General features: G+C 42.5%; 2 protein-coding genes and 1 long non-coding RNA gene across 5 annotated transcripts in view; 1 reads left to right on the plus strand and 2 right to left on the minus strand.

The window, feature by feature from the left end:
• The window catches only part of LOC308583661, a 60,099-nt gene that overhangs the window by 17,048 nt on the left and 18,753 nt on the right, over positions 1 to 24,298 (plus strand). The window contains exon 2 of the long non-coding RNA XR_014006322.1: positions 22,515 to 22,573. This is a non-coding gene — a long non-coding RNA (uncharacterized lncRNA). The remainder of the gene's footprint in view (positions 1 to 22,514; positions 22,574 to 24,298) is intronic.
• LOC308583620 (amine sulfotransferase-like) overlaps positions 1,873 to 24,298 on the minus strand; it is a 46,613-nt gene continuing 24,187 nt past the window's right edge. The window contains exons 2-7 of the mRNA XM_081187798.1: positions 12,692 to 12,836; positions 10,379 to 10,587; positions 9,130 to 9,256; positions 3,298 to 3,392; positions 2,534 to 2,702; positions 1,873 to 2,165 (exon numbers count right to left, since the gene is read on the minus strand). Of these exons, the coding sequence (XP_081043924.1) occupies positions 2,041 to 2,165; positions 2,534 to 2,702; positions 3,298 to 3,392; positions 9,130 to 9,256; positions 10,379 to 10,587; positions 12,692 to 12,833 (867 nt within the window). The 5' untranslated portion in view covers positions 12,834 to 12,836 and the 3' untranslated portion in view covers positions 1,873 to 2,040. The remainder of the gene's footprint in view (positions 2,166 to 2,533; positions 2,703 to 3,297; positions 3,393 to 9,129; positions 9,257 to 10,378; positions 10,588 to 12,691; positions 12,837 to 24,298) is intronic.
• Positions 20,319 to 24,298, minus strand: part of LOC308583619 (amine sulfotransferase-like) — a 39,543-nt gene continuing 35,563 nt past the window's right edge. For all 3 annotated transcript variants that reach the window (XM_081187795.1, XM_081187796.1, XM_081187797.1), the window contains exons 4-7: positions 22,905 to 23,031; positions 21,755 to 21,849; positions 20,980 to 21,160; positions 20,319 to 20,611 (exon numbers count right to left, since the gene is read on the minus strand). In XM_081187795.1, coding sequence (XP_081043921.1) covers positions 20,487 to 20,611; positions 20,980 to 21,160; positions 21,755 to 21,849; positions 22,905 to 23,031 — 528 coding nt within the window. In that variant the 3' untranslated portion in view covers positions 20,319 to 20,486. The remainder of the gene's footprint in view (positions 20,612 to 20,979; positions 21,161 to 21,754; positions 21,850 to 22,904; positions 23,032 to 24,298) is intronic.

Consider the following 24,298-nt stretch of genomic DNA (forward strand, 5'->3'; position numbering starts at 1 on the left):
CTGGATAAAAAAATAGGATTCCAGGTGGAAAAATCGAAACTAGAGACAGAATTGCTCGAACCAAAGACTAAGGTACTTTCGAGAATGTATAACTTGCTGCTTAAATGGAACACTCAGGATGAGACAGTCAAATCAGCCATGATAAAATGGGCTCAGGATATTGGGTATAACATCATGTTTGAGGACTGGGAAAGGTTATGGACCACCGGAATGAAATTTAAGGCATGTAATGCCTTGAAGGAAAATATTATGAAAATGATATATAGGTGGTACATGACCCCAGTCAAACTTGCAAAAATATATCACCTGTCTGATAACAAATGTTGGAAATGTAAGGAGGCTGAAGGGACATTCTTTCACCTCTGGTGGACTTGTCCAAGAGTGAAGGCCTTCTGGGAAATGATCTACAATGAGTTAAAAAAGGTATTTAAATATACCTTTACTAAGAAACCAGAGGCCTTCCTCTTGGGCATTGTTGGCCAGAAAGTGTTAAAGAAGGACAGAACCTTTTTTATGTATGCGACTACAGCAGCGAAAATACTCATCGCAAAATACTGGAAGACACAAGATTTGCCCACACTGGAAGAGTGACAGACGCAATTGATGGACTATATGGAACTGGCTGAAATGACTGGCAGAATCCGAGATTTGGGAGAAGAAACAATGGAAGAGGACTGGAAAAAATTTAAGGACTATTTACAAAAACATTATAAGTTGTATGAATGTTAAGAATTTGCACGATTCGGAAACTTTAGCTCCAGCAACTAGATTTTGGGAAACAGGAAACTAAGCTACAAGTAAGAAAAGGTCGAAATTTAAAGTAATACTATGTTTAATTTAAGGTATAAGTAATTGATAAAAAGTACTTTAAATCCAGAAATACAATATCTGAAAGGTACAAAATAAGGTATGAAACAAGGTAATAATTTGCTGATATTTTTATTGTAAAGAATGCAGGGTGAGGGAGATGTGGGGAAGTCCAGTTGGTTATATAGAAGTGTTTTGAACGGTTGGATTTTTTCCTCTTTTTTCTTTTATTTCTTTTTTATATACTTCTTTTTTTCTGTGTATGTTCTTGACTTTGTATCTGAAAAATTTCATAAAAATTTTTTAAAATTAAAATAAAATAAAAGTAGGAGTGGGAACTTCTGATCCAGGTTCTCTGGCATCCAAAATTTGCTTTAACCCTTTCTCTCTGCTCCATGATCCCGATGGAAATTCCTCCTTTTCCGTCTGACCCATGAAGGAGATTGCTATGAGCATCAAACATACACTGTCCATTTTCCCCACTTCTCCCCACATATTCCCCACGCACCCTCAAAATTGACTCTGAGGGGGTCAGGAGAACCCCAAGAACACTGCAGAAGGAATGAAGGTGTGGAGGCGTTGTGCCAACCAGCAGGCTGGAATGTTTGTCCTGATGGAATGATTGGAAGAGCGTGAAGTTGAATTTCACAAACAACAAATAAATAGATGACATGAGTGAGTAGGAAGATTTACATTGCCGTCTGGGCAGAAGCAGATCTAGTTGCTCTGGCACCCGGGCGCGGGGTGAGCATATCAGGGGGGCACTGCCCACGGCAAGCGGTGAGCATCTTTTGGGGGGCGGTGCAGCAATGTGACCCCCCCCCTCAGGCATGGGGTGGCCCACAGCCCACTTCCTCCGCCAGTGTATCTGGGACACCAATAGTTGGTTAGTTTGCTTATTTTAAGAACATTTTTTTATTAAATTTCAATTATAATAATCCAGTGGTAGCCTCACTGCCAAATTAAAACACAATTACTAATCCCAATAGATATCCTGGGATTCCTTAACGTTTGCACATGGGGTCAGAAATTAGGACATGTTGTAATGTAGAAAGAGAAGAAGCGGACAGTACAAATGTAATTTTATTGTGGTGTTTTAAAAACATTAATGCACATATTTGAACATTAGGAAGCTATTAAGCCACATGAGAATATTCTGCTGAATCTTATAAATAGGGCTGAATTAAATGCATACAGTGCACTTTATTTCATCCTTCCAGACTGAAGGCAGACTCATGATTCCTCATGGATGTCCCAGCAGAACTTGAAGGGCAGCTTTTCCATTCTCTCTTTAAAAACGCTGTCAAACCTTTCACTTTGTGCGACTGTCATCATGTTCTTCCAGTCTCCAACTGTGCCTGGCCCAGGAAGCAGACAGAAAGAAAGTGCATTGTGGTGGTCAAATAAATATCCATAACTCCAGATATATTCCATCCCTAGATGCAATTGTCAGGTGAAAATGTCAGGGATTCTGCAAGCAGCACCAAGTCAGTGTGATCTACCATTAACTTAGCTTTGTGAGGAAAACCTCCAATTTAAACAAGGAAAAAACAACAGGGAAAGTACATAATAGAACAACTCTAAAATTAAGAAATAACAGAAACTGAGAGTTTCATGAAGACTGGAAAAATGAAATCACCATTACTTGGTACTTATCACATATCAGGTGAATCTGTAGGGGATTCTACAAGCAGTACCAAATCAGTTTTTTCTACCATTAACTTACCTTTGCGAAGAAAATGTCCTTTGCGATCTGGTCGATTGAACTCATAGTTTGCCCTCGGATCTGCTTTCATTTTATTAAATGTAGCCTGATCCACAACAGCATCCACCTCCTTTTCCGTCAGTCTCTTTCCCAGGAAGTTGCATAATTTCAATACACAGCTTCTCAGATCCTGAAATGGAACGTGGTTTTAATGTCAGGCCATCCACAATAGAGAAACCTGACAGCCTAGAGACTAAAACTCATGGAATAGGCAGGATTACAAGCAGGGAAAACAAGCAGTCTACATCTTTCTTTGCCTAGTTTGGAATAATTGCCATTGCATCATATTGCACTTTCATTGTTATGGTACTTTTATTCCATGAGCCATGCAGAATGCACTATATTATGGGGCAGCTCTGAGTCCACAAGTAAATAAATAAATGTCCCTGTTGAAGACACAAGGGAGGTTCTGTGACATCTCTCCTCAGCATCAGAGGGCCTGTGAAATGATATATCTTGCTTGGGATCATGACACTTTGTTTATAGCCCCATAATCCCTCAGGGGAAATGGTTATATGCACTATTTGCTGTCTAGGGTCTGAAAAGCTGCTCCTGAATCCATGGCCTGCTTGGCTTTGAAAAATCTTTTGGAAAGGAAGCGAGACCAGCTGGGAAAGCAGCAGCTGAGGGCACTTGAATAATCAAATTGCTTCCTTCCTCCATTTTGTAAAGGAGTGTTTTGATGGATGTTTAATCTCAGACTGGATAGCATTTTGATAACTTACCTTCTTCATTTCCTCATAGGTAAGAAACAGAATACTGAAGTCATCCTTGTGAGAGTACCAGCCTTCCACATGGTCCAGCCATAAACTTGCAAGTACTGATGTGAGAGATGTTGATTTGGCATAAGATGTAGATCAGATTTTTTTTAAAAAAAAACATTCAGAGAGAAGCAGTACGAACGTATAAAGTCCATTAAAACAAGTTTAAGGGATCATTTTAAGAACCAGCAGTGGTACAAACCATTAAACAGAAGCTGAATTAATACCATCCACCTTCATCAAACACTTTCTCAGAGAAGGAATTTGCAGAAGAGTTCTGCATTTTAAGGCTCCCTGCAGTGCTTCCCATCCTAGTGTGATGGGAGATTGATGGGTGGGCTGAGATCAGTCTAGCCTTCCTCCAGCTCACTTCCTTCTTAATCTGGCAGTTTCCTTATGTTTTGTGGCTGTAGTGGTTTGGAGTTACTCGTGCATAAACTGTCCCCTTTTTGGAGCTTGGCTGCCTGGGTTAAACCGTCCTGACTGCACAGCCCATCTCAGCGTGGCTTCCTCAGTCGCTAGCAGAATCTGTCTGTGGGCGTTTCTTAAACCTTTGCCAGCATAAAAGTTGTTTGACTCACAATCGTCTCCGCCTCTCATTGCGCGGGAGTCTCCTGCGCAAGGAGGGCGTGTGTAGTGGAGGACCAGGGCTCTCCTCACTGACTTCCAAGGGAGAATCCCAGAGCCCTTCCACCTCTTCTCCCATTTGCTCTCCTGGATCTTTGGTGTTACGTTGATTTCCTTCCCCCTCCATAAAGCTTTGTCTCCCCCTAGTGCTGGTACCTTCCCCTGCAGAATCGGAGAGCCTCTCCTTCTCCTGTTGCTCTGATGTCAGTTTCCTGACAGTGGCATTTAATACTTGCAACATTTAGAGACACTGTCTGGGTTTCTGACTTAACTTGACACAGGGAAGCAGTTGAAGAAGGAGCAAAAAGGGTTTTCTCTTGTGTGCTTGTGTTTCTTTGTGGCTGATTAGCTGTTTTCCCTGTGCAAAGGTCAGAGGGGGCAGGGTTTCTGTTGAGGAAGGTGATTAGCTGTGGGAGGAGCTTATCAGAGCTAGCAGGGAAGCAGTTGAAGAAGGAGCAAAAAGGGTTTTCTCTTGTGTGCTTGTGTTTCTTTGTGGCTGATTAGCTGTTTTCCCTGTGCAAAGGTCAGAGGGGGCAGGGTTTCTGTTGAGGAAGGTGATTAGCTGTGGGAGGAGCTTATCAGAGCTAGCAGGGCAGCGGCGCGCGCCTAGTGGCGCGCGCAGTTTGATCCATCTTTTAGATTTAGGGGAGCTAGTCTCAAACGTTTGTTGGGGGAGACCTAGGTTTTTTGTGGGGGGAGTTATTTGTCCTGTCTGCACACTTTTTATGATGGAGGACCGCTGTAGCCACCCCCAACGACACATTCTCAAGATGGAGGGGGAGGGAACAGCTGCTGTCGCCTGCGGTTCCTGTGCAATGTTTGCCATCTTGCCAAAGGTTGCAGGCAGCTTTACCTGCAGCAATTGCATGTTGATTGCCCTCTTAAAAGACAAAGTCCAGCAACTGGAGGAAAGGGTAGCTACGCTCCAAAGAATTAGAGAGCTGGAGCTCTTCTTGGAAGCAACAGACCACACTGTCTCCATCAAGGAGGAGACAGGGGACTCCCCAGAGAAGGAGGCTAGTTCACCAACACAGGAGCCGGATATATGGAGAAACGTGACTCAAAGAAGTAGGAGGCCCAGGGTTCGTTCTGATTGTTTAGAATTACACAATCGCTTTGAGGTCCTCTCCCCTAGCATGGAAGACGAAGAGCAGACTCCATTTGAGGATCTCTCCCTCATTTCTGTCGATCAGGTAAATGAAGACGAGCAGCAAAGTCAGTCCTCAGGGAATGTGCAGGCGACCTTGGAACGGACAGCTCATGGAAGAACCCCGACCAAACCTAAGAGGAGGCGTGTAGTGGTGATAGGGGATTCCCTACTGAGGGGAACAGAAGCAGTGATCTGTGGGCCTGACAAGATGTCTCGGGAAGTGTGCTGTCTCCCCGGGGCTAAGATCCAAGATGTAACTGAACGACTGCAAGGAATCATAAAACCCACTGACAAATACCCCTTCCTCTTGGTTCATGTGGGAACCAATGACACTGCAAGCAATAGCCTCCAGAAGATCAAAAGAGACTACGAGGCTCTCGGCAGGAAATTGAAGCAACTAAATGCACAAATTGTCATCTCATCTCTCCTCCCAGTTGAACGACGTGGCCCAGGGAGAGAGGGAAAAATAGTGGAAGTGAACAGCTGGCTTCGCAGATGGTGTAAACAGGAACGGTTTGGATTCTTAGATCACGGACTGCAGTTTCTTGAAGATGGACTTCTGGCAAGCGATGGGCTGCACCTCACAACAGTTGGGAGAAATGTTTTTGCCAAAAATCTCAGAAACCTCATCAGGAGGGCTTTAAACTGACTAATGTGGGGGAGGGAGACAGTTCTCCTGAAGGTAGGAGCCTATCAATTGATGAAGATGATCATCCAAATGTCATAGACCAAATGGAGCAAACAGCACGCAGACCTAGTGGTGGGAGGAAAAAATCCTTAAATAAGAGACACGGGGGAATGATTAATGGACTTCAATGTCTGTACACTAATGCGCAAAGCATGGGAAATAAACAAGATGAGCTTGAGCTCTTGGTACAGCAAACTAAATATGACATAATAGGCATCACTGAAACCTGGTGGGATAAGTCCCACGATTGGAATGTAATAATGGGGGGATACAATCTATTTCAGAGAAACAGACCAGACAAGAAAGGAGGAGGAGTGGCGTTATATGTCAGGGATGTGTATACCTGTGAAGAGATCCAAGATTTAGAACATCAAAGCCAAAGTGAGAGCATTTGGGTCAAAATTAAGGGAGAGAAGAATAACAGGGACCTCATTGTGGGAGTTTACTATAGATCCCCAAGCCAAACGGAGGACATAGATGATGCCTTCCTGGAACAGATGGCCAAGCATGCAAAAGGAAGGGAGATAGTAGTAATGGGGGACTTCAATTACCCGGATATTTGTTGGATGTCAAACTCAGCCAAGAGCATAAGGTCAAACAGATTCCTCACTGGCCTTGCAGACAACTTCATTGTCCAGAAAGTGGGAGAAGCAACAAGAGGAACAGCCATTTTAGATCTGGTCCTAACCAATGTTGATGATCTGGTTAGTGGGGTAGAAGTGGAAGGATCATTAGGCGCGAGTGATCATGCTCTTCTGAAGTTTACTATACAGCGGAAAGGAGCAGCCAAGCATACTAGGACTCAATTTCTTGACTTTAAGAAAGCCGACTTCATAAAACTTAGGGAAGTGCTGGGTGAGATCCCATGGACAGTAATACTAAAAGGAAAGGGAGTTCATGATGGCTGGGAGTTTGTTAAGAGGGAGATACTAAAAGCACAACGTCAGGCAATACCAATGAGAGGGAAACATGGAAGGTGCCTAAAGAAGCCAGGGTGGCTATCTAAAGAACTTTTAACTGAGTTAAGATTAAAAAAGGATGTGTACAAAAAATGGAAAAGGGGGGAAACCACCAAAGAGGAATTCAAACAAATAGCCAGCACGTGTAGACACAAAGTCAGAAAAGCTAAAGCACAGAATGAACTCAGGCTTGCTAGAGAGGTTAAAAGCAACAAAAAAGGCTTCTATGGGTATGTTCGTAGCAAAAGGAAGAGCAAAGAAACAGTGGGGTCACTCAGAGGAGAAGATGGTGAAATGCAAACAGGGGACACAGAAAGGGCTGAACTCCTCAATGCCTTCTTTGCCTCAGTCTTCTCCGATAAGGAAAACAATGCCCGACCTGAAGAATTTGGAGCAAATGATTCAGCAAAGGAAACACAGCCCAGAATAACTAAGGAGATAGTACAAGAATACTTGGCCAGTTTAGATGTATTCAAGTCTCCAGGGCCAGATGAACTGCATCCAAGAGTATTAAAAGAACTGGCAGATGTGATCTCAGAACCACTGGCAGTCATCTTTGAGAATTCCTGGAGAACAGGCGAAGTCCCGGCAGACTGGAGGAGGGCAAATGTTGTCCCTATTTTCAAAAAGGGGGAAAGAGAGGACCCAAATAATTACCGCCCAGTCAGTCTGACATCAATACCAGGGAAGATTCTGGAGCAGATTATTAAGCAAACAGTCTGTGCGCACCTAGAAAGGAATGCTGTGATCACCAATAGTCAGCATGGATTTCTGAAAAATAAGTCATGTCAGACTAACCTGATCTCGTTTTTTGACAGAATTACAAGCCTGGTAGATGAAGGGAACGCAGTGGATGTAGCCTACCTTGATTTCAGCAAGGCATTTGACAAGGTGCCCCATGATATTCTTGTAAAGAAGCTGGTAAAATGCGGTCTTGACTATGCTACCACTCAGTGGATTTGTAACTGGCTGACTGACCGAACCCAAAGAGTGCTCATCAATGGTTCCTCTTCATCCTGGAGAAGAGTGACTAGTGGGGTGCCACAGGGTTCTGTCTTGGGCCCGGTCTTATTCAACATCTTTATCAACGACTTGGATGATGGACTCAAGGGCATCCTGATCAAATTTGCAGATGACACCAAACTGGGAGGGGTGGCTAACCCCCCAGAGGACAGGATCACACTTCAAAACGACCTTGACAGATTAGAGAACTGGGCAAAAACAAACAAGATGAATTTTAACAGGGAGAAATGTAAAGTATTGCACTTGGGCAAAAAAAATGAGAGGCACAAATACAAGATGGGGGACACCTGGCTTGAGAGCAGTACATGTGAAAAGGATCTAGGAGTCTTGGTTGACCACAAACTTGACATGAGCCAACAGTGTGACGCAGCAGCTAAAAAAGCCAATGCAATTCTGGGCTGCATCAATAGGAGTATAGCATCTAGATCAAGGGAAGTAATAGTGCCACTGTATTCTGCTCTGGTCAGACCTCACCTGGAGTACTGTGTCCAGTTCTGGGCACCACAATTCAAGAAGGACACTGACAAACTGGAACGTGTCCAGAGGAGGGCAACCAAAATGGTCAAAGGCCTGGAAACGATGCCTTATGAGGAACGGCTAAGGGAGCTGGGCATGTTTAGCCTGGAGAAGAGGAGGTTAAGGGGCGATATGATAGCCATGTTCAAATATATAAAAGGATGTCACATAGAGGAGGGAGAAAGGTTGTTTTCTGCTGCTCCAGAGAAGCGGACACGGAGCAATGGATCCAAACTACAAGAAAGAAGATTCCACCTAAACATTAGGAAGAACTTCCTGACAGTAAGAGCTGTTCGACAGTGGAATTTGCTGCCAAGGAGTGTGGTGGAGTCTCCTACTTTGGAGGTCTTTAAGCAGAGGCTTGACAACCATATGTCAGGAGTGCTCTGATGGTGTTTCCTGCTTGGCAGGGGGTTGGACTCGATGGCCCTTGTGGTCTCTTCCAACTCTATGATTCTATGATTCTATGATTCTAAATCTCTACACTTGATTAAGGATTAGGTGCTCCACCTTGTAATGATTTGTAGCTGCTGCATCCTGATGCAGACAGCATACAAATCCACCTGATTTCCTTTGGGAGTTGGCCAGATCTATACCCTCCTTTCGGCATCAATGGGCACCAGTCATCAGTGGCATAAAATGGTGTAGTTGGAGTCTCAGTTGGAGACGCTTTGTGATGCATGGATGTGGAATTTCCTCAGAGTAACCTGTGGCATCAGACATGGCATTCTGAAAAGGTTCCTTAACACAGAGAGAAATTCTTTAATCTGTTGTCAAAGGATAAAGATGAAGGGACAAGAGTGATTCATGTTAGAGTAGCAATTCGTCCTTACCCTTCCCAGCCAAAAACCTCTCCATGAAAATTCCAAAATCTTCTACCTTTTCAAATTTGACTATATTTCTGGTAAAATGGTAAAAGGAAATCAAGACATCCTTTGGGTTTCTGGCCACATAAACCACCTGCAGGAATAACAACAAATTCTTTTGATTCCTAAAATAATAAATGGATGGATCTCAGATATCTCTTGTTGTGGATTCTTGGTGCTTCCAAGTTGCTTTACAGCCCTGGCAGCATCACCCTCTTTTGCAACATGAATGTCATATGCACAGTGCAATCCTATGGTGTCAAATGAGCTTATTCTTATTAAGTGTAATGGATGGCACCCTTGTAACGAATGCCATTTTTTTCATCAAGGTCACAACAGATGATTATTCTTATCAATTCTCTCTATCTGCATTCCAAGGAATCCCTCATCTTGGTATCAGGGAACATTTCTCTATGAGGTATCATTCTAAACATAACCAGGTCTTTCTTGTTGAACCCTTATCCCCTAGATAATTATTTATACATTCCCATTCTTTTTTCATCATCTTTTTAGGTTTATCTCGTAGTGCATCTGTCAGCTTTGCGAGCTCCAAGTACTCGCACAACGAATGCCATGTTTTGAATGGGCTGCAAGATGGCTGAAGACCACCACATAAAATGGATGCTGTTGATGAACTATTAATAAATTGTGCTGATCAAAGAGCGAATGGAATGTGCATGTTCTGGCAAAAGTACTGTACCTGCAAGGAAACATAAAGACTGGCTGTGCAATGCTAGTTACAAAAAATGAGTATCGTCTTGTGCCAAAAGTTACAGAAGACCAGGCGCAAACCATGAGAGCTGTGATATGCCAAGAACATGCTAATGGTGGAGGACTGCCAAGAACATGTCAAAGGCAACGAGAAATGCCAATATTCAGATGTGCATCAAAAAGGACTATATAACATCGGGCTTTTCAGGAGGGTTGGTGTGTCAGATGCAGCCAGGATCCCACTCTCTGCCCACCCAATCCAGAAGAGTGGTGAGTGTATGTGGGATTGTGTGAGTGACTGAGTGCATGTTCCCTTATCTTGTTATGTGTTCTGCTTGTTACTCAACAAAGCAATGTTATGTAGAAATTCCAATATATTGGTTGTCTGACTGCTTGCTTGACTGCCCTCAGAAACGGAGAAATGTTAATGGAATCTAAGATGTTCATTTAAAGAAGGCAAGACAAACATTGAATATGATCAAATAATAAATGTGCTGTTTCCTACTTTTGCTCTTCTGTTCCTTAATCCTTTGGGTACTAAATAGTAGGGTAGATGGGAAGCAAAGAGACGAGGTGATGGGCGACTGACATAATCCACATTGCGGATGTTGTACTCCAGCCACGGAGCCCTGTCTAGTAAGTCGACTTTTTCGGTTCCATCTCGATGACCTTCATGATAAATCAAGCTCAAAATATTTTGGGTCCATATTGTGCCTATAAACGAGAATAAGTTTACTTAATTTCATTTATATGGGGATGCGGGTGGCACTGCGGTCTAAACCACAGAGCCTAGGGCTTGCCAATCAGAAGGTCATGGTTCGAATCCCCACGACGGGTCCCTGCTCCTGCCCACCTAGCAGTTCAAAAGCACATTAAAGTGCAAGTAGATAAATAGGTACTGCTCTGACAGGAAAGTAACCGGCATTTCTTTGAGCCGCTCTGGTTTGCCAGAAGCGGCTTCGTCTTGCTGGACACATGACGCATGTGACTGCTGTGGGCAGCTGCGGATGAGACTGCAGCAAGGGTAATATTAGCCCAGAAGTGGAAACAGCAGGAAATACCAACGGTGGAGGAGTGGAGATCAAAGTTGCTAGACTACGCGGAGTTGGATAAATTGACAGGAAAAGTCAGGTACATAAGAGACCAAAAGTTCATCAAGGATTGGGGAAAGTATGTAGACTATCTGGAATATATTAGTGAGGCACAAACAACGCTAATGGGATTCAGAGACGCACTGTGAAAGATTAAGAGTTATTGTGCAAAGAAAATAGGAGACAGAGAAATGTATAATGACAATATAAGCTAGGAAATGCGTAACTTTATCTTTTCTTCTTTTTCTTGTCTTCGCTATTATTTTCTTTATGCGCTATTCTCTTTCGTTTATTTGTGTGCTAGCTTTCTTTTATTTTCTCATGGAACAAATCAATAAAAAAGGGGGGGGGGAAAGACACATGACCCGGAAGCTGTCTGCAGACAAACGCTCCCTCGGCCTATAGAGTGAGATGAGCACAAAGCCCCAGAGTCATCCGTGACTGGACCTAACGGTTGGGGGTACCTTTACCCTTTACTTTAATTTCATTCATTGTCATGAATGTACTTAGTGCTTTAAAGAGAATAACTGAAAACAACATGTCTCTGCATCATGGAGCTTACTATCTGAATTGCAACACTGAAAAAAAATGAGAGAGAGGAAGAGAATCAACACAGCAAGCAGAGGCTGATTTAGGGACCTGGCTACACAGGTTGCCAACACTATGATGTCAAAAAGAAGGTGAGAGGTGGGGGGCACCAAATTTTGGTGTCACACAGACCACCACTGAAATAGGGGCAGCAAACGGTGAATGAGGAACATTGACCAAGGCTTCCTTTCCATTGTGGATGAGAAATGCGAAGTTCACCTAAAGGGTTCACAGAATTTGAGGATTTGGGAAGACAGAACAATATTTGCTAATAAGTTCCTTTATTGTTCAGAAAGCTACCAAAAACTCTATTCCAGATTCTTCACAGCACATTATACAAATGATAGACAAAGTCCAGGGAATAAAAAAAAGGTTGTCTGATTCTCCAAAGTACTTTGATTCAGCACATTCAAACTATGATTTTTTTATCAATTCATTCCAAAAAAAGGAATGTTGACAAATGGCCAGTGAGACAAACATAATAGGCAAAAGGCAGTTGCAGAAGCCTTTCTTCATGTCACCCAAGTCCTAAATGCCTGAAAAGTGCAGAAATTCCCCCCTCTCTCCTCTCCCACTCCCAGTTATTGTGTCTTCCCCACCCCCACCAACCCTCCAAGGTAGATTTGGGGAACACTGGGGACACAAGGGGAGAGAAGAGTGAAGGAAGTTCTGGTGTGGAAGTGGAAGCTATTGAATGGAGGGCACAACTGCATTGGATACGGACCCTCGTTATTATTGGCAAATCTGTGGCAGATAAATGCTGAAATAAAAAGTCACAGGATGAAAGTTCTTACGCATAGAATTTTACAATCACCATTTTACCACTACATACAAAATCCTGAAAGTGGGTGAATACAATAAACCCTTAGCAAGCACATTTGAATGTTTTTGATGTGTATTTATGTTGTTTTCCAAACCTCATACAGGTTGACACTGGTGGAAAACTCATTATCTCATCTCTTTTTTTTTGAAACAAAACAAAACATGGCCCAGTTCACCTTTCTGTAACCAGGTAAGTTCCAATTTTGCATTTAGTTTTAAACTTGCGTTAGGATAATACAGATACTATGTAGATATATGTGGGTATCCGTCAGGGTTGAATTGAAATGATGGTTCAACCTACGAAAATGTACTCTTACCTGATTTTGGATAAGTGACTATAAATACATCACTGTCTCTTATTTCAAAATCCTGCAGGGAATCTAAGTACTCCGCTGAAGTCAAATCTGTCTGGAAATAAAATCCTTTGTATGTGAAAAGGTATTTCTTGTCTGGTTGCATTGCCTGCCTAAGAATAAATAGAAGGGAATAGTTATCTCTATTATGCGACAATGGGAAATCACAAAGAAATAGAGGTGTCATTTTGTCAAATCCTACTCCTCTAGCAGACCCTATAGCAGAATCCCATGCTTCTCTTCCATCACAGGTGAGCAACATAAAGGTCCATCATTTAAAGAACAGAGACTTGACCCATCATTGAGGCAACAAAGCATTCTCCCCCCCCCCGCCCTGCTTTAAATGTTTTTTTTTAAAATGGTGCTGCTTTCAACTCAAAGCTAGCTTTGCCCTACACAATAAGGCTTTTCTCTCTCACCCTGACATAGTTATTTCTCAAGTGCATGTGTGCAGCATGCCAAATAGCAGCCCTTAGCCTCACTTTATGCTGCCTGGCATCATAGTTTGATCAGTGTTGCTATTCTGACACTCATTCTAGTACTCAGGGGAGGTGGGAAGGAAGCAAAAACTGCTCCCTGGAAATGGATCCAGGGAAAATGAAAGACAGACTCTGTTGGGAACTCTTGCCATTTCCTCCTGGGTTCTTGATCAGCTTCAAGAAATTGGGGTGACGTATTTTCCGGGCTTCCTGGGACCAAACCATAGATGTGCCTGGGGACCACAGGGTGGCAAAGAGAAAGGTATTCTTCACCGCCCATCTGGCTTCCATTGCCAGCTCTGGCTGAAACTGCTGCTGGAATGTGGTGCCCAAGGACATTCCATGGAGGGAATGCTGCTCTCAGCTTCATCTATGATAATACAGAGAGTTGGCTACACATACAATGGGCCCTGTTGGGGCAGGTGTTCCTATACTGAGACACCACTGCCAAAATAGCTCTTTCTTCTTCTTTTTCTGCCTCCTCCCTGCGCCAATTTCTCTCCTCCCACGTAGCCTCTGACAAGGAAGGCACTTGCAAGGGTGGGCTCAGTGCATGGTATAAGGAGGTGGGGAATTGTTATGGGAGAAAGTTCTAGGCTCCATTGGGTGCTGAGGAAACCAAAGTTGTTGCCAGTTGTCGCCAGGTCTTTTATACCTGTTGGGACATTTCAGGCCATAATATATAATATGATGCACCAAATGGAAATATACCACCTTGTGATATTTGAGATGAATGGGTGTTTTATAAACATTTAAATAAAAATAAAATCCATTACTTAAAAGGGATAAAGGGATAAAGAAATAAAGTGCCATGAAGCCTGAAAATCACTTTAATTCTCTATATAAGTCTTGTGTTTCATCGCTAAGAAATGCAACAATTGTTTAGTGGAAAACATTGTATGTACAAAATATATTTTCCAATATATAAATTAAGGGTTGTATCCCATGCCGAATGAGCAGGGTTCCACTTGCACAATGGGAGTTCAAATTCAGTCCCCTCAAAATAACTATTAATCTCTGGTAGCACAAATGTTGCACTCTGTTTGACACCAGAAAAGAATATGAACTGTGACAAGAGTTTCCATGCATCTGATGAAATACCTTGTTGCCCCTCAGAACTCTTGCAAGAAAGAGTAGATTAGCTGTTTGTCATTCAGTAGTCCTGCTTTTCCCTGGAAAGTTTAATTTACAAGAAAACGTACCTACCTTTTGATTTTACAGCCAAAAAGTGTGGGAGAGAGAGGGAGAGACCGATCTCTTCTGTAGCTTAGAGTATTTCAGCTTTTCAAGGCTCACGTTCAGAGCTCTCAAGGAAACTGCTTTATAGAATTCTGTTAACTAATAAGAGTTTGGTTAAATCGATGGCTCCTGCTTAGTAAATCATTCCTGGCAAGTTACGCAAGAAAAGAACGGTAATACAGGAGCATCGAGGCGCATAATCTAAAGAACAACAGGGGAAGAACTTGTTTTTTTGCACAAGGAACAGCCAAGGTCAACAGCGGTCTTTGCCCGGTTAAGAAATAAATGCAGTATTACGTCTGGTCCACTAGTAGAAAATGGCCTCAAATGGTACGAGAGACCTGAGATTCACCAATGGATGTCTATTTGTACACACATGCCTGCACTGACTTACACCCTAATAACACCAACTTAATCCCTTTTTGTTTTAATCCAGAATGAGGCAGCTAGACTGGTGACTGGGAGTAGCCGCCGAGACCATATAACACCGGTCCTGAAATATCTTAATTGGCTCCCAGTATGTTTCTGAGCACAATTCAAATTGTTGATGCTGACCTTTAAAGCCCTAAACGGCCTCAGTCCTGTATACTTGAAGGAACGTTTCCACCCTCATCGTTCTGCCCAGACACTGAGGTCCAGCGCTGAGGGCCATCTGGCGGTCCCCTCATTGCGAGAAGCAAAGCTACAGGGAACCAGACAGAGGGCCTTCTCGGTAGTGGCGCCCGCCCTGTGGAACGCCCTTCCAGCAGATGTCAAAGCGATAAACAACGACCTGACATTCAGAAGACATCTTAAAGCAGCCCTGTTCAGGGAAGTTTTTATCATGTGATATTTTATTGTATTTTTGGTTTTTATGGAAGCCGCCCAGAGTGGCTGGGAAGGCCCAGCCAGATGGGCGGGGTATAAATAATAAATTATTATTATTATTATTATTATTATTATTATTATTATTATTAATGTTTGCTGCAACCTGCCTGAGAATTTTTTTAAAAAGATATTTTATTAGAGTTTTCAAATTATAACAAGAAAAATGAAAAAGAAAAAAAGAAAAACATACAAAATAAAAACAGTTAAAAACACATTAATTTTCATAACATATCTTCCATACACTTATTTTCCCAGACCTCCTCATACCTCCTTTTTTTGTATTCCAGTTCAATTTGTTAGTTCAACAAATCCTTACCATCAAGTTTTTACCCTATTCTAATCTTTCATTACATTACCTTACTCTATTCTCCTCATTGTCCTATAAAAACAACAACACCTTAACCTAAATCTTATTTTTAATAACTTCTCTTAACCGTTATATTCTTTCCTAATCCCTTAAACTTTTATACCAGAGCCAAGCAGTTTCATTTCATACATCCATCTAGTATTCATCAATTATGTAGGATAATCCTAATAACAAAAAATAAAAAAGAGAAAGAAAATCTTCATCCAACGTCCCTTCCCCCAGGTCCCGGGTTTGTCAGTCCATTTATCCCATTAAACTGGCACATTAACCTGGTGATCTTATATCCGAGGCTCTTAAATCTCTTCCACGTCCCTTCCACTGTTTTTCTTCATATTTTCTTTTCACTCGTGTGATCTCCAATTTAATAATGCTTTTGCCTCCTTCCAACCAAAAGGTCCCTTTTCCACAGTCCAAACTGAGCTCCATGCAGTACTTAAAAGCATGTTTCAAAGTCCCTCCAAACTTTGGAATCCCCATATCTCCAAGCCTCTCACAATCCACTACCAGACTCGGAAAGTCCATATGTCCCTGCTCAGGGGGGTCAATCCAACCCCCCATTTCCAGTCCAATCCAAACTTCTTTCCGAGTCTGATTTTTTCGAAAGCCAGTTGTCAATTCCAAAGATTCATGTTCCTGTAGGGCCGCAACCTCCGTCTGTGGCTCCATTTCTGACTCCCAAGGTTCAGCAGAATCCTCTTCTTTCATCTGTTCTGACAAGGCACAATCTTGGTATAATTCCTGGGAAAACAAAAAAACCGAAGGTTGACTTCCTGTTAGACCTTCCCGTTTCAGTACCGAATTGAAATGCATTTTTGAGTCCAATTCCTTTCTTTTCCCAGTTACTTAAATTGTGGTTTGATTTTCCCGAGTTTAAGTACTCACTGTGGTTGTTTTTAGAATCCAAATTGTCCAAGAAGAAGGCAGCGCTCTCCGGCAGTGGCTGTGCGGCTTCGCTCCATGGAAATAGCGGTAGACTCTCAGCACCGCGCCACTTCCCCCTCTTCGCTTCGGAGCCCGTTATTGGGTTCCTTAGCGGGTTGGGGGGTGCTAAGGGTGCCCGCCGAGTCCCAAGGTCACAGGCTTCATCCGCCTGTGATTTCTAAAGGGTCCCCGCTTCACCGGAGCGGGAAAGACCCGTTTCGCGCGGAGCTTGTCCCTCCGTTTCAGAGGGAATCCGCCATTGCCGGTGGCGCCACCCCGGAAGTCTTCCCTGTCTGAGAAAATTAATGAGCAAACGCCTAGATTCTATTTCATCAAAACTGAGATAAGATGGCATATGCCACCCGAGAAGGACTTTTGGATGGATTTGGCATAAAACTAGCGCGTGAGGACATACTGCAAATAAAAGACTTACCAGCTGCAAAAGGGGGGGGGGGGGAGAGTCATACAAAGTTCACACCGAAGTATAAAATTGATCATTTCAGCTCGCCTGTGGAAACAACTCAGAGGCTATGAAAGAAGAAGGATAATAACAAGAAGATTTAAAGAAGGGACTAGTGGACACTGAAAGAAGTAGAAATATGAGATGATTGGAGCCTACTGAACTTGAAGCATGGGAACTCCCAACAAAAAAATTATAATTTGGCAAAATATTTGGACTTTATGATATATATTTGTATAATTTGGAATATTTAATGTGATTTGATTGGATTGTTAAAATGGAAAACTTAATAAAAAAATTTAAAAAAGAGAGATTGTGAAAGTGCGGTTTATATTATGGTTGCAGGGTTTTTTATTTCAAATGATGGCAAATCTCAGCTGTGTTTCCTGATAAATGATACTGACTTCATATGTTGGAGCGATAGATGTTTCAAAGCCCACAAAAACATTCCTGGATGATAGATGTTGGTTTCCTGGGGTCTTTTATCTATCAGCTTTAGTTGCCAGGCAGACTGTAATAATACTCCAGAGCAGGCATGGGGAGTAATCTGATTAATGCTTTAATGCAAGTCCACCTAATTTCAACTTCCTGAAATGGTATGTGAACAGAAACACAGCTGCAGTTCATCCATAAAAATTCACACATCTTCAGATTACACGGTACACCTTTCCAACCAAATAATGTGTGTATTTTAGGGGAAAGTGTTTATGATATTATGCCGATAATAGAATGTATATTTTACTGAAAATATCATGCAAAATTAAGTATATCAACAAAAATATTGTGTGTGTATATTAATCTTTGTAATAAGCATTATTTGAATATCAACAGAAATGTACACTAAAATGCAGACAATTTTTCATGATTTTTTTCTCTTCTTCTGCACAAACTGGTGAACCAAAAAGAACGCTGGAAATGTGAGAAACTAAGAGGAAACCCAGATGGATAAGATTCACTCATCCACACCCTTAAAAACTAGAAGAGGCAGAGGCAGTTTTTATATTTGAAAGCGGAGATGGATCCTCCCACGCCTATTGCAAGGAAATTACTTCTTGCATGATCACGAATGATCACGAATGCATATTGATTTTGTAGGACCATTATAAGGAAATTACTTCTTGCCTGTTGTTCTTCCACTCAAAATGCCTTCAAATAAACATAAACATCTGTTCCAACAATCACAGCTCTCAACCAATTATTTGCAACACATGGATTGACAGATACTACAAGATATGCACATCCTATTCTAGAGAAGGACCTGAGCAAGCAACTCCATGCAGAATGCTGTTTGCTTGGTTCCAACACAGCTTTAGATGGACTGCAGCAAATCTCTCGAAATTTGGACAATTGGTACACACATGCAAGACAGAGAAAAAGTTTGTATAAATATTCTCAAGCTGGAATCTGCATTGATGTTCCAGCAGAACCTGTAGAGGAGCCTTTCCATCTGCTTCTGAAAAACACTCTGAAAACCTTTTATTTTTTTGCAATGGCCATCATCTTTTCCCAGTCTCCAAGAGGGCCTGGCACTGTGGTGGTCAAATAGATAGTTGTAACGCCAGTTTGTCACAAAATGCCATCCCTAGTTGCTGCAGCAGAATCCGGCACCTTTATTGGGAGGTTCCAAGATCAACATGCACATTCTTTTAGTGTAATGTCTCCCAAATTTAGATTGCCACATACCCTTTTTGAGAGAAAGAGCATTTGGAAACCAGGGAATCTTGCACTGCTCAAAATTGGGGTGGCATGCAAAAAGATGGCATAAGAAGTCTTTCTTGACATAGTTTGTGGGGGTAGGATGCAGAGGGATACTTCACTGCTTTGCTGTCAACTCCAGCCCAGTCTCTCAGAGATGGGCAGTGGGGTCAGGCTGGGACTAGTGATGTGCCCCTCTCAGCTCCTGAGACCTTGCCCAGGGCCTGATGTGTTTGATCGCTGCTCTCTGGTCTAGGTTGGACCCTGGACTAAATTTTCCTAGACCTTCAGGACGTGGCAAAGTGCAGCCTTTTCCCTTGATATGTCCAATGCCTGGGCCCTGTTCCAAGAATACCTGGGCCCTAAGCTCTCTAAGGAGACAATCAAGCAAACAGGCAGACGTCCAGTGGGTTGGGTCTGCAAGGATTTTTCATGTGCTAGCATCTGTGTGTCCTTGGAGATGGAGGCAGCATTGGCAATGGCTCAGCATCCAATTTACTCTAGTCCTCTCTCCTGAAGGAGAAGGCTTCTTGCTGACTGGAAGAGGCACCAAGGCGGTATCTGGCTTGGAATGTCCAATGTTACAGGGGCAGAACATTTTTCTGCCAACCCGCTTGGTGCCTCTCTGTTCTCTAGACTACTGGCCTTCTCCCTGGGCTCAGACACTTCTTGGGGTCCTCATTTCACCACTTGCATCCGGCTAAGACCTTCCCCAGGTTTATTCAGCCCCACCTTCCTGAGCTCCTCCCATTGATTTTCAGGATCCAACCAGTCCCTCTGTGATGTCTCCATGGAACTCATGACATCATTTCTTAAGATTTAAAAGTAGCAGTGGGAACTTCTGATCCAGGTTCTCTGGCATCCAAAATTTGCTTTAACCCTTTCTCTCTGCTCCATGATCCCGATGGAAATTCCTCCTTTTCAATCTGACCCATGAAGGAGATTGCTATGAGCATCAAACATACACTGTCCATTTCCCCCACTTCTCCCCACATATTCCCCACGCACCCTCAAAATTGACTCTGAGGGGGTCAGGAGAACCCCAAGAACAGTGCAGAAGGAATGAAGGTGTGGAGGCGTTGTGCCAACCAGCAGGCTGGAATGTTTGTCCTGATGGAATGATTGGAAGAGCGTGAAGTTGAATTCCACAAACAACAAATAAATAGATGACATGAGTGAGTAGGATGATTTACATTGCTGTCTGGGCAGAAGCAGATCTAGTTGCTCTGGCACCCGGGCGCGGGGTGAGCATATCAGGGGGGCGCTGCCCACGGCAAGTGGTGAGCATCTTTTGGGGGGCGGCGCAGCAATGTGACCCCCCCCTCAGGCATGGGGTGGCCCACAGCCCACTTCCTCCGCCAGTGTATCTGGGACACCAATAGTTGGTTAGTTTGCTTATTTTAAGAACATTTTTTATTAAATTTCAATTATAATAATCCAGTGGTAGCCTCACTGCCAAATTAAAACACAATTACTAATCCCAATAGATATCCTGGGATTCCTTAACATTTGCACATGGGGTCAGAAATTAGGACATGTTGTAATGTAGAAAGAGAAGAAGCGGACAGTAGAAATGTAATTTTATTGTGGTGTTTTAAAAACATTAATGCACATATTTGAACATTAGGAAGCTATTAAGCCACATGAGAATATTCTGCTGAATCTTATAAATAGGGCTGGATTAAATGCATACAGTGCACTTTATTTCATCCTTCCAGACAGAAGGCAGACTCATGATTCCTCATGGATGTCCCAGCAGAACTTGATGGGCAGCTTTTCCATTCTCTCCTTAAAAACGCTATCAAACCTTTCACTTTGTGTGACTGTCATCATGTTCTTCCAGTCTCCAACAGTGCCTGGCCCAGGAAGCAGACAGAAAGAAAGTGCATTGTGGTGGTCAAATAAATATCCATAACTCCAGATATATTTGATCCCTAGATGCAATTGTCAGGTGAAAATGTCAGGGATTCTGCAAGCAGCACCAAGTCAGTGTGATCTACCATTAACTTAGCTTTGTGAGGAAAACCTCCTATTTAAACAAGGAAAAAACAACAGGGAAAGTACATAATAGAACAACTCTAAAATTAAGAAATAACAGAAACTGAGAGTTTCATGAAGACTGGAAAAATGAAATCACCATTACTTGGTACTTATCACATATCAGGTGAATCTGTAGGGGATTCTACAAGCAGCACCAAATCAATTTTTTCTACCATTAACTTACCTTTGCGAAGAAAATGTCCTTTGCTGCGGTCCATGCGATCTGGTCGAGTGAACTCATAGTTTGCCCTCGGATCTGCTTTCATTTTATTAAATGTAGCCTGATCCACAACAGCATCCACCTCCTTTTCCGTCAGTCTCTTTCCCAGGAAGTTGCATAATTTCAATACACAGCTTCTCAGATCCTGAAATGGAACGTGGTTTTAATGTCAGGCCATCCACAATAGAGAAACCTGACAGCCTAGAGACTAAAACTCATGGAATAGGCAGGATTACAAGCAGGGGAAACAAGCAGCCTGCATCTTTCTTTGCCTAGTTTGGAATAATTGCCATTGCATCATATTGCACTTTCATTGTTATGGTACTTTTATTCCATGAGCCATGCAGAATGCACTATATTATGGGGCAGCTCTGAGTCCACAAGTAAATAAATAAATGTCCCTGTTGAAGACACAAGGGAGGTTCTGTGACATCTCTCCTCAGCATCAGAGGGCCTGTGAAATGATATATCTTGCTTGGGATCATGACACTTTGTTTATAGCCCCATAATCCCTCAGGGGAAATGGTTACAGTACATTTTTGCAGTCTAGGATCTGAAAGCTGCACCCAAATCCATGGCCTGCTTGGCTTTGAAAAATCTTTTGGAAAGGAAGCGAGACCAGCTGGGAAAGCAGCAGCTGAGGGCACTTGAATAATCAAATTGCTTCCTTCCTCCATTTTGTAAAGGAGTGTTTTGATGGATGTTTAATCTCAGACTGGATAGCATTTTGATAACTTACCTTCTTCATTTCCTCATAGGTAAGAAACAGAATATTGAAGTCATCCTTGTGAGAGTACCAGCCTTCCACATGGTCCAGCCATAAACTTGCAAGTACTGATGTGAGAGATGTTGATTTGGCATAAGATGTAGATCAGATTTTTTTAAAAAAAAAACATTCAGAGAGAAGCAGTACGAACGTATAAAGTCCATTAAAACAAGTTTAAGGGATCATTTTAAGAACCAGCAGTGGTACAAATCATTAAACAGAAGCTGAATTAATGCCATCCACCTTCATCAAACACTTTCTCAGAGAAGGAATTTGCAGAAGAGTTCTGCATTTTAAGGCTCCCTGCAGTGCTTCCCATCCTAGTGTGATGGGAGATTGATGGGTGGGCTGAGATCAGTCTAGTCTTCCTCCAGCTCACTTCCTTCTCAATCTGGCAGTTTCCTTATGTCCTTTGCCAGCATAAAAGTTTTTTGACTCCCAATCGTCTCCGCCTCTCATTGCGCGGGAGTCTCCTGCGCAAGGAGGGCGTGGGTAGTGGAGGACCAGGGCTCTCCTCACTGACTTCCAAGGAGGAATCCCAGAGCCCTTCCACCTCTTCTCCCATTTGCTCTCCTGGATCTTTGGTGTTACGCTGATTTCCTTCCCCCTCCATAAAGCTTCGTCTCCCCCTAGTGCTGGTACCTTCCCCTGCAGAATCGGAGAGCCTCTCCTTCTCCTGTTGCTCTGATGTCAGTTGCCTGACAGTGGCATTTAATACTTGCAACATTTAGAGACACTGTCAGGGTTTCTGACTTAACTTGACACAAATCTCTACACTTGATTAAGAATTAGGTCTCCACCTTGTAATGATTTGTAGCTGCTGCATCCTGATGCAGACAGCATACAAATCCACCTGATTTCCTTTGGGAGTTGGCCAGATCTATACCCTCCTTTCGGCATCAATGGGCACCAGTCATCAGTGACATAAAATGGTGTAGTTGGAGTCTCAGTTGGAGACGCTTTGTGATGCATGGATGTGGAATTTCCTCAGAGTAACCTGTGGCATCAGACATGGCATTCTGAAAAGGTTCCTTAACACAGAGAGAAATTCTTTAATCTGTTGTCAAAGGATAAAGATGAAGGGACAAGAGTGATTCATTTTAGAGTAGCAATTCATCCTTACCCTTCCCAGCCAAAAACCTCTCCATGAAAATTCCAAAATCTTCTACCTCTTCAAATTTGACTATAGTTTTGGAAAAATGGTAAAAGGAAACCAAGACATCCTTTGGGTTTCTGGCCACATAAACCACCTGCAGGAATAACAACAAATTCTTTCGATTCCTAAAATAATAAATGGATGGATCTCAGATATCTCTTGTTGTGGATTCTTGGTGCTTCCAAGTTGCTTTACAGCCCTGGCAGCATCACCCTCTTTTGCAACATGAATGTCACATGCACAGTGCAATCCTATGGTGTCGAATGAGCTTATTCTTATTAAGTGTATTGGATGGCACCCTTGTAACGAATGCCATTTTTTTTCTTTTTTAAAAATACTTTTATTTTGCTTTAAACAAATACATATAAATATAGACAACCAAAATTACAAAAGAAAATTACTTAATAATGATAATAATGAAAAAAAGCTAAAAAACTACAAAAAATATCAAAGTACATGGCATAAAACATAAGAAGAAGGATGAGAAAAAAGGAAAAGGGAAAGGGAAGAAGAAGAAGGAGGAGGAGGAGGAGGAGGAGGAGGAGGAGGAGGAGGGGAGGAGGAGGAGGAGCCGAACACAGGAAGGCTCATCTACTGTATGATTCCATCAAGGTCACAACAGATCATTATTCTTATCAATTCTCTCTATCTGCATTCCAAGGAATCCCTCATCTTGGTATCAGGGAAAATTTCTCTATGAGGTATCATTCTAAACATAACCAGGTCTTTCTTGTTGAACCCTTATCCCCTAGATAATTATTTATACATTCCCATTCTTCTTTCATCATCTTTTTAGGTTTATCTCATAGAGCTTCTGTCAGCTTTCTGAGCTCCAAGTACTCGCACAACGAATGCCATGTTTTGAATGGGCTGCAAGATGGCTGAAGACCACCACATAAAATGGATGCTGTTGATGAACTATTAATAAATTGTGCTGATCAAAGAGCGAATGGAATGTGCATGTTCTGGCAAAAGTACTGTACCTGCAAGGAAACATAAAGACTGGCTGTGCAATGCTAGTTACAAACATTGAGTATCGTCTTGTGCCAAAAGTTACAGAAGACCAGGCGCAAACCATGAGAGTTGTGATATGCCAAGAACATGCTAATGGTGGAGGACTGCCAGAACATGTCAAAGGCAACGAGAAATGCCAATATTCAGATGTGCATCAAAAAGGACTATATAACATCGGGCTTTTCAGGAGGGTTGGTGTGTCAGATGCAGCCAGGATCCCACTCTCTGCCCACCCAATCCAGAAGAAGAGTGGTGAGTGTATGTGCGATTGTGTGAGTGACTGAGTGCATGTTCCCTTATCTTGTTATGTGTTCTGCTTGTTACTCAACAAAGCAATGCTATGTAGA

The sequence above is a fragment of the Podarcis bocagei genome (assembly GCF_964188305.1).
Source record: "Podarcis bocagei genome assembly, chromosome: 3".
Lineage (NCBI taxonomy): Eukaryota > Metazoa > Chordata > Lepidosauria > Squamata > Lacertidae > Podarcis > Podarcis bocagei.